This window comes from Protopterus annectens, chromosome 7.part0 (genome assembly GCF_019279795.1).
Source record: "Protopterus annectens isolate FY-2018-M chromosome 7.part0, PAN1.0, whole genome shotgun sequence".
NCBI classification, from domain to species: Eukaryota; Metazoa; Chordata; order Ceratodontiformes; family Protopteridae; genus Protopterus; species Protopterus annectens.
Window position 1 is genome coordinate 714,214,581 of NC_056739.1, and position 16,132 is coordinate 714,230,712.

Genomic DNA, 16,132 nt, shown 5'->3' on the forward strand with positions numbered 1-16,132 from the left:
CCTGTCCGCTCTGAACACATATCTCATTGTTCCAAAATTCAAGATGCTGACCCTACAGCAGCTTCTTCCCATGCTGGGCAAGGAGTCTTGGCTGGTAACTCTAGATCTCAAGGAGGCATACCTGCACATCCCCATACGACCAAATTGCAGAAGATACCTCAGATTTCTTGCAGGATCAGAGCATTATCAATTCTCAGCATTGCCTTTTGGCTTATCTACTGCACCCAGAGTATTCAAGAAATTCCTGGCATCAGTAATTGCTCATTGCAGGCTTCAGGGAATTCAAATTTACCCATACCTGGACGACTGCCTGTTACAAGCGGACAACAAAAACAAATTAACAAAAGATTTGAGAAAGGTCATTCACCTATTGCAAGCCCTGGGATACACAGTCAACATAAAAAAGTCAAGGCTGATACCATCCCAAAGGATAACTTTCTTGGGTGCAGAACTGGACACATCAAGCCAAATGGCATTCCTCACAGCAGAAAAGCAGAAGCACCTACCACTCTATTTCATGGCATTAATAACGCAGAACCAGCTTACAGCAAGGAAAGTCCTGCAAGCCCTGGGTTACATGGCATCCTGCATAATATTAATTCCACATGCCAGACTACATATGAGGAAGTTGCAATGGTACCTAAGGAATTTATGGTCTCAGCACAAGCACAGCCTAGAAACCCAAATTCCAATAATTCCATGCCTGAAGCAAGAATTAAAATGGTGGGCTCAGGCCTGTCAATTGAACAAAGGGCTGCCCTTCCACAGCCCTCACCCAAGCCAGACTATCACCACGGACGCCTCAGACCTCAGTTGGGGGGCACACGTGGTGGACAAGTGCATACAAGGCTTATGGACTCAAGACCAGCTGAACCTACACATAAATCAAAAAGAGATGCTGGCAGTAAAGCTGGCAATTCAGACATTCAGACCGTTTCTTCAACAGGGTCATTTGCTGATAAGGACGGACAACACCACAGTTATGTGGTATATCAACAAACAAGGAGGCACACATTCATATCCTCTATGCCGGATGGCAATGGACCTCTGGAATGTGGCCCTGAACCTCAACATTCAGCTCCAGGCAATATTTGTGCCAGGAAAGGAAAATATACTAGCAGACATCTTAAGCAGAACTACCATGGATGCCCACGAATGGATGCTGCATCCAGACATCTTCAAATCCATTACAGGGAAATGGGGACTACCAGAAATAGACCTATTCGCATCCCCACACAACCACCAATTGAAAAAATTCTGCACAAGGACATACCACCCACTAGCTTGGAAGGTGGACTCCCTATCTTTCAGTTGGGAAAACCTGACAGCATATGCATTCCCACCTCTTCCTTTGATGCACAAAGTGCTACTGAAGATCAAAGAAGATCACCCAAGGATCATCCTGATAGCTCCAGACTGGCCGAGGCAGCATTTGTACCCACTACTGAAGAGTATGTCTCGGGAACACGCATGGCCTCTACCCCTAGTTCCTTTACTGCTAACACAGAACAACTTCAAAATCCTGCATCCAAACTTGAAAACACTGCAGCTAGCTGCTTGGAACATTGCATAAGACAAAATAACCCAGATTTATCTCAAAGGGTTAAAGACATTATCTTGGAGGCTCGCAGACCCTCAACAAGAAAAACTTATTCAGCAAAATGGAAAAGATATCTCATTTGGAGTGCAGCAAAAGGAGAAAATGTATCACTGGCAAACATAGCTAACATCCTGGAATACTTAGCAGAGCTTTTCCACAATGGCCTGTCCTACTCCTCCATTAAGATTCATGCATCAGCAATTTCAGCAGAATACAACATGGATCCTCCAGTCTTTTCTCATCCTCTACTCAGGCAGTTCCTGAGAGGAATTAAAAATGTAAAGCCACCAAGGAAGCCACCATTGCCTACATGGGACTTGAACTTTGTGTTAGAAAAGTTGACACTTCCCCTTTTGAACCAGCAGCAACAGCAGAATTACAGTACTTATCTTGGAAAACTGCTTTCCTGCTTGCAATCACTTCATCAGGAAGGGTTTCTGAATTACAGGCATTAATGGCAGTACAGCCCTTCCTTATCTTCCATCAGGATAGAGTGTCCATGAGAACTAATCCTACTTTTATGCCAAAGGTGGTCTCCAGGGTATCATTAAACCAAGCAATCCACCTACCTACATTCTTCCCCAACCCACAGAACAGGGGGGAAAGACAACTACATACCTTGGATGTGCATAGACAATTGCGCTACTACCCGTTCAGAACCAAGAACAATAGGAAAACTGACCAGCTTCTGGTAGCATGGAAGGAAAAGCAATTTCAAAACAGACAATCTCAAAATGGATAGGAAATTGCATTAGATTTTGTTACTCTTATCATGGAAAGACAACTCCAGAAAACATCAGACCTCACTCCACAAGGGCTACAGCCACTACTACAGCTTTTTTACGAGGAGTGGCTACCAAAGACATTTTAGAGGCTGCTACTTGGAGCTCCGTGCATACATTTGCCAAGCATTACAATCTACCTTTATACTCCAGATCCCGAGCAGGTTTTGCCACTGCTGTTTTGCAAGGGATCTTAACTACACCATAATCTTCTTAGTGCCTCCTCCCCAGTTTGGCTATGGTATTCTACCCATTTGTTAGGACTGCAGATGCATCCTTGAAGGACATAGTACAGTTTTGTACCTACCATAAATGTAGATGTCCGAGAGGTATGAATCTGCAGTCAGGATTACCCACCCTCCTTCCCTCTGTGGTACTCCTAGGGTATTTGCCCATCTTGTAGCTAGCTGGGGGAATCTATTATGGTGTATTTGTTTGTATATATGTATATACATGTTTATTTCTATTTGTTCTCTATTGTTTGGAAACATTTGCATTTATCCAAATTTAGCCTTCCTAGAGGGCACCTGGCATCTGGGGCAAGAAACACTGAGGAAAATGGCGTTGGCTGATGCCTTTATACCCGGTTAACAGCAGCTATGACGTCGGGTGAAGTGCGACATCAGCCGAGGCCAGACCCAGACTTTGGAATCCGGCCGACCCAAGGGCTGCCTGAGGCAGGACAACCCATTTGTTAGGACTGCAGATGCATACCTCTCGGACATCTACATTTATGGTAGGTACAAAACTGTACTGTCTCAGCACAATCACAGCCTAGATGCTTTGATACCACTCATTCCATGCCTTCAAAATGAATTCCTGTGGTGGGCCCAAGCAAGCCAGTCAAACAGGGGCCTGCCTTTCAGCAAACCTGTAACCAGCCAAACCATTACCTCGGATGCTTCAGACCATGGATGGGGAGCACATATGGAGGACAGATGCATCCAAGGTCTATGGTCTCAGAAAGAATTGCGCATGCACATAAACCAAAAGGAAATGCTGGCAGTGATTCATGCAATCGAGGCCTTCAAGCTCTTTCTACATCAAGGCCACCTGCTAATAAGGACAGACAATACCACAGTTATGTGGTACATAAACAAGCAAGGAGGTACCCATTCCTACCCTCTTTGCAGACTAGCAATGAATCTTTGGGAACTTTCCCTAAAACTCAATATAGAGCTGCAATCCCAGGTTGTGCCAGGGAAAGACAATATACTGGCGGACAGCCTAAGCAGAAATACCATGGACCCACACGAATGGATGCTGCACCCAGACATCTTCCTTCAGATAACACAATCATGGGGGAGGCTGGACATAGATCTTTTTGCCTCCCACCACAATCATCAGCTGAAGAAATTCTGCACAAGGACATACCACCCACAAGCATGGAATGTGGACGCCCTCTCTTTCAGTTGGAATACTCTAACAGTGTATGCATTTCCACCACTCCCACTAATGACCAAGGTCTTACTGAAAATCAAGACAGAGCAGCCAAAAGTGATTCTAATAGCCCCGGACTGGCCAAGGCAGCACTGGTACCCACTGTTACGGAGCCTGTCACATACGAAACCATGGCCTCTACCACTATGGACACTCCTTCTGACACAGCACAATTACAAAACTCTGCACTCCAGCCTGAAAACCCTGCAGCTGACAGCCTGGAGAATACCTTGACTCCTCACCAGGAAAAGCTATCCAAGAGAGTAAAGGATATCATCATGGAAGCTCGCAGACCTTCCATGAGAAAGACATATTCAGGAAAATGGAAAAGATTCCACACTTGGAGCACCGCAAAGGGCCTAGATGCCACAGTGATGAACATGGCACATATCCTGGAATACTTGGCAGACATGCTCCATAATGGCCTTTCTTACTCTTCCATAAAAATTCATGCTTCAGCAATTTCAGCAGAATACAATACTGATCCACCTGTCTTCTCTCATCTTCTCCTAAGGCAGTTTCTAAGAGGAATTAAAAACATCAATCCTCCAAGAAAACCACCAGTGCCTACATGGGACCTTAACTTCATATTGGAAAGTTGACTTTACCTCCGTTTGAACCAGCAGCATCTTCAGAGTTACAGTTCCTGTCTTGGAAGACTGCCTTCCTTCTGGCCATAACCTCAGCAAGAAGAGTATCTGAATTGCAGGCACTCATGGCAATACAACCATTTCTTATTTTTCATCAGGACAGAATCTCCTTGAGAACCAATCCTTCATTCATGCCAAAGGTGGTATCCAGGGTCTCATTGAACCAAGTTATTCACCTGCCTACCTTCTTTCCAAACCCACAAAACAAGGGAGAGAAACTTCTGCATACCCTGGACATTCACAGACAGTTACGCTACTACTTGGACAGAACTAAGACTTTCAGAAAAACTGACCAGCTGTTGGTAGCATATGCTGCAGGCATTCAAGGAAAAGCAATTTCCAAACAGGCAATTTCAAAATGGATAGGAAATTGCATTCGATTCTGCTACTCTTATCATGGAAAAGCTGTGCCAGCTAACATCAGACCTCATTCCACCAGAGCTACAGCCACCTCCACAGCCTTTTTAAGAGGGGTGGCTACCAAGGACATTTTAGAAGCTGCTACATGGAGCTCCGTGCATACATTTTCCAAGCATTACAATTTACCCTTATATTCCAGATCCAGACCAGGCTTTGCTACGGCAGTCCTGCAGGGCATTTTAGCTACACCATCTTTTTCTTAGAGCCTACCACCCCCAGCTTGGCTATGGTATTCTACCCATCTGTAAGGACTGCAGATGCATCCTTGAAGGACATAGTACAGTTTTGTACCTACCATAAATGTAGATGTCCGATAGGTATGCATCTGCAGTCAGGTTTACCCTCCTCCTTCCCTCTGTGGTACTTCTTGGGTACTTATCCCTCTTATAGCTAGCTGGGGTTATCTATTATGGTGTATTTGTTTTATATTACTGTGCATGTTTGCAATATTTTGTATTTCTACCAAATTTAGCCTTCCTTAGAGGGCACCTGGCATCTGGGGCAAGAAAAACTGAGGAAGATGGCGTCAGCTGACGCTTTTATACCCCAGGCGCTCTGACGTTGGGGAAGGGGCGACATCAGCCGACGCCGGACCCAGACTTTGGAATCCGGCCGACCGAAGGGCTGCCTGAGGCAGGACAACCCATCTGTAAGGACTTCAGATGCATACCTATCGGACATCTACATTTATGGTAGGTACAAAACTGTACTTTCTGTGCATACCTTCACCAAACATTACCATTTGCCTTTATACTCCAAATCCAGAGCTGGCTTCGCCACTGCTGTACTGCAGGGCCTTATAGCCACCCCTAATGCCTTATAGAGCCAGCCTCCCTACCTCAGCTTTGGGATTCCACCCAAGTGTAATGACTGCAGCAGTGTAACACGATGAACATAGTACAGTTTTGTACCTACCATAAATGTAGATGTTCGAGTGTTAACACTGCTGCGGTCCAGGTTACCCTCCCTCCTTCCCCTCTTACTTTCTGGTATTTACCTAGGGCATCTACCCTTTATTACCTATGGGGAGTATTTGCTGGTAACTAAAAATGGTTGTTTGCTTTTCTTTTGTATATTACTAGCAATTTGTATTGCCTACCTATTTGGGGGCACCTGACATCTGGGGCAAGAAAAACTGAAGAAAATGGCGTTGGCTGCATCTTATATACCCCTATCGCACTGACATCAGGGAGGAGGTGACAGCAACCGAAGTCGGACCAAGACTTTGGAACTCTGGCTGACTGCGGGACCGCCTGACGGCAGGATAACCCAAGTGTAATGACTGCAGCAGTGTTTACACTCTGACATCTACATTTATGGTAGTTACAAAACTGTACTTTCTCTCTCTTCTCAGTATCATCGCTATTCAACCTGTTCCAACAGAACAAAGGGGACAAGGCTTTTATTCACGACTTTTTCTGGTACCCAGAAAAGACGACTCCTGGCGTCCTATCCTGGACCTCTCTATTCTCAACACCTTTCTGGTGGTTCCAAAATTCAAAATGCTAACTCAACAGCTTCTTCCTATGCTAGCCAAGGATGCCTGGCTGGCAACCCTAGACTTAAAGAAGCTTACTTGCACATCTCAGTAAGAGGATCCTGCAGTCAATACCTACATTTCAGGGAGGGCTCCATGCACTTTCAGTTTTCTGCACTTCCCTTTGGCTTATCTACTCTGCCCAGGGTGTTCACAAAGTGTCTAGCTCCAGCCATTCCATTTTGCAGGCAGAGAAATATTCAAATTTACCCATACTCGGACGATTTGTCCGATTCAGGCAGAAAGCCAGGACTTGCTATTACAACACCTGGCACTCTTAAAGAAACTTCTAACCTCACTGGGGTACCCCATCAGTGAAAAGAAATCTCACCTAGAACCCTGCCAACAGATTGTATTCATGGGAGCAAGCTTGAACACAACTTCCCAGATGGCATTCCTCACTCCGGAGAAACAAGTTTATTTGACAACCTACTTCAAAATATTGGCCACAAAACCCCAGCTATCTGCAAGGAAAATGCTGCAAGCTCTGGGGTTCATGGCCTCTTGCATTCTACTAATTCCATATGCAAGACTGCATATGAGGAAACTCCAGTGGTATCTAAAAAGCGTATGGTGTCAACTTTCTCAGGACCTGGAAACAATGATTTCTTTCATTCATTGTATAAAGACAGAGTTCCTCAGGTGGGCAGAGGCCTGCTACCACAACAAGGGAACTCCCTTTCACTCTACCCCCTGCCACCCAAACCCTAACAACAGACTCATCAGACTATGCATGGGGGGCTCGCATGGCAGGGCAGTGCATTCAGGGCAAATGGAACCCGAGACAGATGCACATGCATATCATTCAAAAAGAAATGTTAGCTGTACAGAATGCTCTGACAGGCTTCAAAGACCGTATTCTTCCAGGACAGCTATTGGTAAGGACAGACAACACCACAGTTATGCGGTACATAATCAAGCAGGGGGGAACCCACTCGTACCCTCTCTGCAGACTAGCCGTGGCTCTGTGGGACACAGCCTTGAGCTACCAAGTACACCTACAAGCACAATTCCTGCCAAGTAAAGTAAATTCACTGACAGACGACTTAAGCAGAAGTCTCATGGACCCACACAAATGGAATCTAGAACCCAAAATGTTCAACCTCTTGAGGAACAAATGGGGGACTCCAGAGGTAGACCTGTTTGCCTCCCCTCAGACCTACCAGTTGAACAAATTCTGCACAAGAACTCCCCACAGTCAAGCTTGGAAAGTGGATGCCCTGTCCTTTACTTGGGAAAGCCTCTTGGTTTATGCCTTTCCCCCCTCTGCCTCTCCTATTGAAGGTTCTACTAAAGATCAAACAGGACAAGTCAGGGACAATACTGATTGCACCAGACTGGCTACGCCAGCACTGGTACCCCCTCTTGCGCAGTATGACACCGCTACAACCATGGCACCTACCTCAGGACCCCTTCCCTGCTGTCCCAGCAGGTGGGCCAGATTCTGCATCCTCAGCTTCAAACCCTGAATCTTGCAGCCTGGCTAATTCCTTGAGCTGTCCTCTAGCATCCCTCAGTAAGCAAGTACTGGATGTCATTCTGGAGGCAAGGAGGCCTAGTACTAGAAAATCCTATGCTGAAAAGTGGAAAAGATACTGCTCCTGGAGCCAGGCTCAGGGGATGGACACAGCGATGCCCAGCTTACCTCATATTCTACAGTACTTAACAGAAATGCTCCACAAGGGCCTATCCTTCTCGTCAATTAAAATTCATGCCTCTGCCATTTCAGCACATTATAATACTGAGCCACCCCTCTTCTCTCACCCCTTGCTATAGCAGTTCCTTAGAGGAGCCAGGAGAGCTCCCACTCCAGCCTGGGACCTTAACTTTGTATTGGAAAAGCTCACCCCCCCCCCCCCCTTTGAGCCAGCTGCTACAGCAGAGTTGAAATTCCTTTCTTGGAAAACAGCCTTCCTTCTAGCCATCACATTAGCAAGAATAGTGTCTGATTTACAAGCCTCATGGCAGTGGGAACCCTTCATTATCTTCCGTGCAGACAGGGTTTCCTTCTGGACTAATCCTTCCTTTATGCCCAAGGTGGTGTCTACTGTGTCACTAAATCAGTCCATTCATTTGCCTACTTTTTTCCCTAATCCACAAAACAAAGGGGAATGAATACTGCACTCTGTGGATGTGCACAGACAACTTAGATTCTGTTTGGACATGTCTAAGCCTATCAGAAAATCTGAACAGCTGTTAGCTTTGCTGCAGGGGCAGAAGAGAAGGCCATGTCAAAGCAAACCATTTCCAAATGGGATAGCCCATTGCATTCATTTCTGCTACAAGCACCATGGAAAACCTACCCCACAGGGGATAAAATCACATTCCACCAGGGCTACATCTACCTCTGCGGCATTTCTCAGAGGAGTCCCTACCAGGGGCATCCTAGAAGCTGCTACCTGGAGCTCTGTACATACCTTCACCAAGCATTACCACATGCCTATCTTTTCTAAATCCAGAGCTGGAGTTGCCACTGCAGTCTTGCAGGCATTAATAGCTGGCCCTAATGCTCTTTAACTTCCTCCTCCCTTCCATAGTTTTGGGAATCAACCCAAATCTGATGACTGCAACAGTGAAACACGAAGAACATAGTACAGTTGTGTACACTTACCATAAGTGTAGATGTTTGAGTGTATTCACTGTTGCACTCCTGGTTACCCTCCCTCCAGCCCCCTGACTTCTCTTGGCTCTACCTTTTTTCTTGTTGGTATATTTATTTTTTCTTGTGTATTTGCTTTTTGTTGGGGGTTTACCATACCATTTAATTGCCTCCTATTGTGGGGGCACCTGACATCTGGGGCAAGAAAAACTGATGTAATGGTGTTGGCTGCATGTTTTATATGCCTGACGACCTGACGTCAAGGAAGAAGCGACAGCATCCGATGCAGAAATCCAAAGAGACTGTAATCAGCCTAGTTGAGGGCTACCTGCAGGCCGATGACCCAAATGTGGTGACTGCAACAGTGAATACACTCGAAAATCTACATTTATGGTAAGTGTACACAACTATACTTTCTCACTCTGTCTTCTTTCCAGTCTAGTTAATGATTCTACTGAATTTATAAAACATTTTCATGTGGAGCACCTCCTTTTCCTAATTCTTTTGCCTCTTTCTAGAGCTGGTATTCCTCTTACTCCCTTGTACTGCCTGTGCTGACCTCCTTCCCTCTATGCTTTTATAGCTGGAGATTTCTCTGCTACCATTTTTGTCTTGGCCTTCCTCCACTTGTCTCCCACTTCTGATATTGACCTTTGCTTGCATTTCCCCTTCCATAATTGTATTTCCGAGTATTTGTTCTAGGCCTGCTCTCCAAGAATTTTCTGTCATCTTATATTTTGGAAATTCTGCCATCATTGCCTCATCAAATCACTGTCAGGAAGGTTGTGTAGTCCACACATGATTTTCTCTGCAGCTTTGTTTCTCTGTAATTGAGTTTGTATGTAGACTTTAATTTATTTTGCACAGTAGTTACCCACTTGTGTGCTTTTAACTGTTTTAGCTAACAACCAACTGTGTAAGAGTGATGGCAGATTATAACAGGGTGTAGTCCACACATTTCTTAACTTTTTCCTCCCAGCCTGCTAATACAGTCAGTTTTCATGCTCTCAAAGATGCAGTTAAGCAAAACAAGGATGTCCACTTTCTCCACTATTATTCACTTTAGTAATGGAGCCTTGGGCTAATTTGATCAGAAACAGTACTGACATAGAGGGTTTTGAAATAGATGAAAATACAACATCCAAAATTCAACTTTTTGCAGATGATGTTCTAATTACATCAGCAGGATCTAATTCTTCTATACAGTCTCTGTTTGATAACATGATGAATTTTAAAAGTATTTCTGGTTTAATATTCAATGAAGAAAAAACTAAAATACTACCTATATATACACGAAAAATATTCTCATTAGTGATTTTACTAAATATGTACCCAATTCAGGTCAGATAACTTATTTAGGTATAATACTATCTAAAGATATTAAATCTATTATATATAATAATTATAATACCTGTTTTCTTAATATACAAAATCTTTTTAATACCTGGAATAATATGTTTTTTACTATGGAGGAGAGACTTACAATTATTAAAATGATAATATTCCCCAAGATTTTATACTTAATACAATCAATAATACTTCCACCTACAAAAATAATTATCAAGAAACTGAACACACTAATGTTAAATTTCTTATGGGCACCTAATAGATCTAGGATTGCATTAAAGAAACATACTAATAGCTGGTCTCAAGGGGGTATTTCTTTTCCAGACTTTAATTTATATATTATCTCTTCTATTGCAAAAGTTATTACTTGATTAATAGATCAGTCATATGTCACAAAATGGAAAGATTATTGGGAGCTAATTAGTATACACTTCATGAAAATCTCCTTAACACATAAAAATATGATTGTAAATAACTCCATGTTATGATTACTAAAGGAATTTTGTACTTCACCTATTACATCTAAACATATGGTCTGTTACCCATTAAATATTATTATTAGTTATCGTAACTTTATATTCATGCACCCTAAGTATAGGGAATGGAATTTTATTGTATTTCCTATAATGTATACTCAGGGTATGCTTTTGTCATCTACTTCTGAAGGAACTCATTTAGCTATAGATAATGATCTAAAGTACTGGTATCAGTTGATATCTGATAATAAAGTTAAAAATCTAGATTTCTTAAAACAAGAATTTGATCTAAGAGAAACTTGCTGGTTAGAGGTTCAGACCTTTAGACAACATCTCATTAATAAAATAGATTTAATGTCTATAACTGTTAAAGAATCTATTCCAACACTGATTGATTACTTGATATTAAATTTACAACATAAAGTTTCTGATAAAGGTAAACTTTCATACATACATAAAGTTATCAGACAAGAAACTTTTTACAGTGTAGATTCATTCTGGAATGATTTCACTTCTATTAATGGGGACCCACCAAATCAACAAGATAAACAATATATATTGGAATCTGCTTATAGAACTACGCCTTCCATTGTCTGGAGACTTTATACATGGAAATTTTTACATAGATCTTTTTATACACCTTTGATGATGAATAAAATAAATAATAAAGATAATCTATGTAAGAGATGTAATGTAGAAATTAATGCTGACTGGGCTCATATGTTTTATGACTGTATAAAATTGAAAGAATACTGGAAGTCAATTAATGAATTTTTGCAGGCTCTTTTTACAGATAATTTCATTATTTCTAAATCTCTTATATTATTCAACACACCTGTACCTCAAAGTGTTAAAAAGGTTAAGCTTCCCTTGTTATGGTCTATTCTAGCAGTGGCTAGGAAAATAATAACTAGAAATTGGATTTCAGATACACCTCATTCGTTCAATGAATTTAAAAATGTTATGAATATAGTGTGCCATATGGAAATAAACACAATTAGGACTAGAACAAATAGAAACAACATCTTATTTTATTGTATGGGATAATTTACAAAATTTGTTAAAAAAATTTTAATTTCAATAGCATGGTATTTTAGTTTAATTAATTGATCTGATTGTAGTGGATGTCTTTGTAAATACTTTAGTTGTTTTGTTGAATATTATAATAATACCTATTTTTAATTACTTGTATAAAATTGTTATGATATTTCTCTTATATGTTAAAACAATAAACCTGTTTTGAAAAAAAAAAAAGATGTACCTTACCTTTTTTTAACAAGGTCCTTAAAGTCTCCAGTTATCCATCCTGTCTTGAGATGTCAGCAGACTGCACCTTCTTCCTGCACGATCAGTTGTCCTTTAGCCATCTTCCACTAAACTTATCTGTTCATATGTTATGCTCTTCTGTTTCACAGCCATCTTTTCCATCCTTCCTTTCTTCATCTCTTCCATTTTCAGCCTTTCTGTACATTGAACTTCATGTGTTAGTCTGGATTACATGCATCAATACCTCTTTCTAGCACCATTAGTACCTTATTCATTTCCTCTCCACTTTTCCTACTCCCCTTTCTTAAGGTTCTTAGTCACCTGTTTAGTGTTAAGTTCTTTGCTGTCTGTGTTTTGTAAGGCTTGTGAGAGCTAAAGAAGTAAACTGCTGCCTTACCATGCACATCATAGCAGGTGAACTAGCATATTTTCCCCCCACTATTAACTGTTTTTAGTTATTCTGACAGTAAAATAACCAGTGGACTTGATCCACTTGAACCTTATGTTGTTTTTGATTGGAGTTTGATGTTGCATACTTTTTCTCAATTATGTTGTGCTTTTTTCTCTTTTTAGAAAAAACCAAAGCTGCTCGGCTTAAAAGATGCATCCCTGGCAGATGTTAATAAACATGGACCTGGAACAGAGTCATTATTTTTTGAAAAGGTAGGTATAGCTTTTGACTTTCGGTGTGTTATTCATTTTTTGTTTGGCTTTTCAGTTGATTTATCTCCCATGAAGAAACAAATGCTTATCCACTCCATCAATACCTGTAAAAAGATGTTATGTCATTACAGTGTCTTAGAATGTAGTCATTAAAACAGAAAGATGGTACTGGAAGTTGGGCCTCTTGGGTGGTATACTCTGCTCAAGTCTCGCGTAGTGATTTGGAAATGTCACTGGTGATCTTTTTCTCAACATTTGTACTTGCTGCTCAGATCTGGTTACAGAATCAAAATCACTTTTGGGTGGGGTGAATGGGTAGTTATTTGAGGTCTCTTCTTTCCTAGTCTTTCCAGAAGATGTAATGTCCTTCTGTTCTCATGTTACAGTATTCTTATTGTGGGATCCTCCACCTCAGGCGACCGGAACGTCCGGCTCCTATGCAAAAGCTTACGCCTGGTTGCTGCTAGGTGCATGGGATGTGACACGCAGGGCCATAAACCATGGGTCTTAAATGTGATGCCTGCACACACAGACCTCAGAACTTCTCTGCCACAATCAAACGTCAGTTGGCTCGCTTCTCTCCGTGCTTCAGAAGACATCTAAAGATAAGTACCCCGTTGGGGAATTTTCTGTTTTCTCTTGAGCTTAAGTTGCTGTTGCTCCCTTTTAAATAGCCGATGCCATCTAGAAAGGGGAAATGTAAGTGCAGCCACCAAATTCCGCACAAGGATTCCCATGAGCTTTGTTTGTTTTGCTTAGGCCAATCCCATGACCATATGATCCTGTAGCATTTGCCAGTCGTTCGTCTCTAAAACCCTTCGCAGTCATCTGGCAGCCCTGAAAATTTTCCTAGAAAACCAGCATCTAAAGCGATTAGCCTTAGACCTGGATCCCGAGTTGGCCGTCGAAGTGGAGCCACCTATAAAGAAGGCCAAGGTTGCAAGGCCTACTACATCTGCCCCTCCGATGTTGGATGACCCATCAGCTACCAGTATAGGGGCTGAGGGACGGCTGGATGAACTGGCGACTTCGGCGGGTATCTTTGTCGAAGCTGCCCTAGAATCTCCAGTTGGCACATCCTTGGAGGTTATTCCAATGTCTGCTTTGGCTGATGTCGAGGGGGAACAGGAATTCACCGGACAGCCGCCCACTGTGCCAGAACAGGACTCTTCTCCCACAGGCCAGACATCCGATCCTAGGCATGATCCTTCAATATCCTCCACTAAGAGGAAGCAAAAAAACAAGCATATTACTTCTTCAACTGAAGACCAATCAGGCTGGCAAACATTCTCCCAGTCTTGGGTACAAGTCTTTATGGCTCTTAGGCCCACATCTTCTTTTGCTGCTACATTGCCTACTCTCTGTCCTAGGCCAGCTTCAATTTCTTCCATTCCACCTGCTCAAACTCAGGAGGAAGATTCCTTTTCCTCCTCTTCAGATGAATCTGTGACATATACATCTCAGCTAGCGTCTCCCCTGGATTACTACTCCCCAGATGTGGACTCCATGGAAGGAGACTCCCTATTTTTTTGGGGGAGACTATATTTAAAATGAGGGATTATTTCAAATGGGATGCCACGCAGATGACTAAGGTTCAAAAGAGGTACTTTGAACTGCTTCAAATAGAATCATCCTCCCCTTCTGTAATGCCCCTTGTGATTCCAGCTTACCTGGACGCATTTGCCTCAGCCTCCAAGACCCCTGAATCACAGTCCCCAGCACCCAAAAGGCCTGACAGGTTTTATAAAGTCTCAGATGACCACAAGTACCCCATCAAGCCTCCTATGGCATATCCTGCAGTCATTGCAGTGGCCCCCAGATAAACAATCCAGATTGATTTCCTCTTCCTCCCTTCTGCCATCCGACAAAGACTGTAAAATCATGGACAGACTGAGAAAAAAGATTTACACTTCTTCCACACTAGCTTTCAAGGCAGTCCGTTATCAGACCCACAATGTTAAATATGCCTTAGACTTGGTTTTCCAGGCAACTTCATTACTTTCTAACCTGCCTGACTCACCTAATAAAACAAAGTAGCATCTAAGCTCTCATTAGCAGCACAGGTTTCCAGAAATTCTATAAAGTGCATCTATGATGCTGCTGAGGCTTCAGCCAGATCTGCTGCTTCAGCTTCTGTTCTGTGCAGATATTCCTGACTCTGACTACAGCCACTACCTTGTGATTTTAAGAACAAAGTCTTGGGTGCACCCCCTAGACAATAAATTCCTATTTGGCAAACAGTCCGCTGAGCTGTTCAAAAGCCTCCAGGAAAAAAGCAAATAACTTCAGCACCTCAAACGTTTATTGGTCTCACCTATTCCAAAATTCTGTAGAAACTACCCAGCTAAGCTCACCTTTGTTAGGAGGGCCCCTGCCCCATCCTCCTCCTCTTCTTCGAGGAACGGGAAAGGATCTAGAAAGGCTGCTTCCGTTAGGACAGCCTCTTCACAACCCACCTCCAGGCAGCCCTTTAAAGATGGAAACAACTACCCATTTGGAAAGAGGTCACTTCAGACTGCTGGTTCTTATTAGTAGTGAAAAAAGGGTACTTTATGACCTGGCAGGAAACCTCCCTTCCACAAGGCATACCCCCCACAAAAAAAATACATCTAATCCCTCACATCATCCAAGATCTACTCCCCTCAGGCCAAGAAGCTCGGGGGTTCTACTCCAGACTTTTCCTAGTACTAAAAAGGGGGTGGCCTTTGGAGGCCTATTCTGGACTTGTCCCTGCTAAATCCCTTCCTGCAGGTCCCGTCTTTCAGAATGTTATCCCTTCAAACCCATCTTCCACTACTGCCACCCAGAGCGTTCATGGCGTCTTTGGACCTAAAGGAGGCATACCTTCATATCCCTATCCACCCAGACTACAGGACGTTTTTATGCTTTGCTGTGTCATCCTCACACTTTGTTTACTTCCTTGCCCTTTGTGAAGACCCTTGGTACAGTAGATAAAACAAAGTGTCTAACCCCAGCAATAGTCTACTGCAGAACAAAAGGCATACATATGTACCCTTACCTGGACGACCTACTCAATTTAGCAGAAGAGGAAAATACTCTCAGGAGCCACTTAAAATTCATTATGTCCCTGCTTCAAAGCTTGGGGTTCACTCTCAACCTGACAAAGTCCTCCCCCACCCGAACCCAAGACCAAACCTTCTTGGACTGCAGGATAACAACATTCCTGATGAAAGCCTTCCTTCCTCAGGACAAAGTCTATTCCACAACCAACTTCTAGGAGCTGCTTCTGGTCAACCACATTTTTGCCAGACATTTCCTCTGTCTTTTGGGCCTCATGGCAGCTACACTTTCTATGCTACCTCTAGCCAGGCTGCATATGAGAAAGTTCCAG

General features: G+C 42.8%; 1 protein-coding gene across 1 annotated transcript in view; it reads left to right on the forward strand.

The window, feature by feature from the left end:
• LOC122806648 (paired amphipathic helix protein Sin3a-like) overlaps nucleotides 1-16,132 on the forward strand; it is a 1,265,677-nt gene that overhangs the window by 582,357 nt on the left and 667,188 nt on the right. Inside the window, exon 5 of the mRNA XM_044077239.1 lies at nucleotides 12,691-12,780. Coding sequence (XP_043933174.1) covers nucleotides 12,691-12,780 — 90 coding nt within the window. The remainder of the gene's footprint in view (nucleotides 1-12,690; nucleotides 12,781-16,132) is intronic.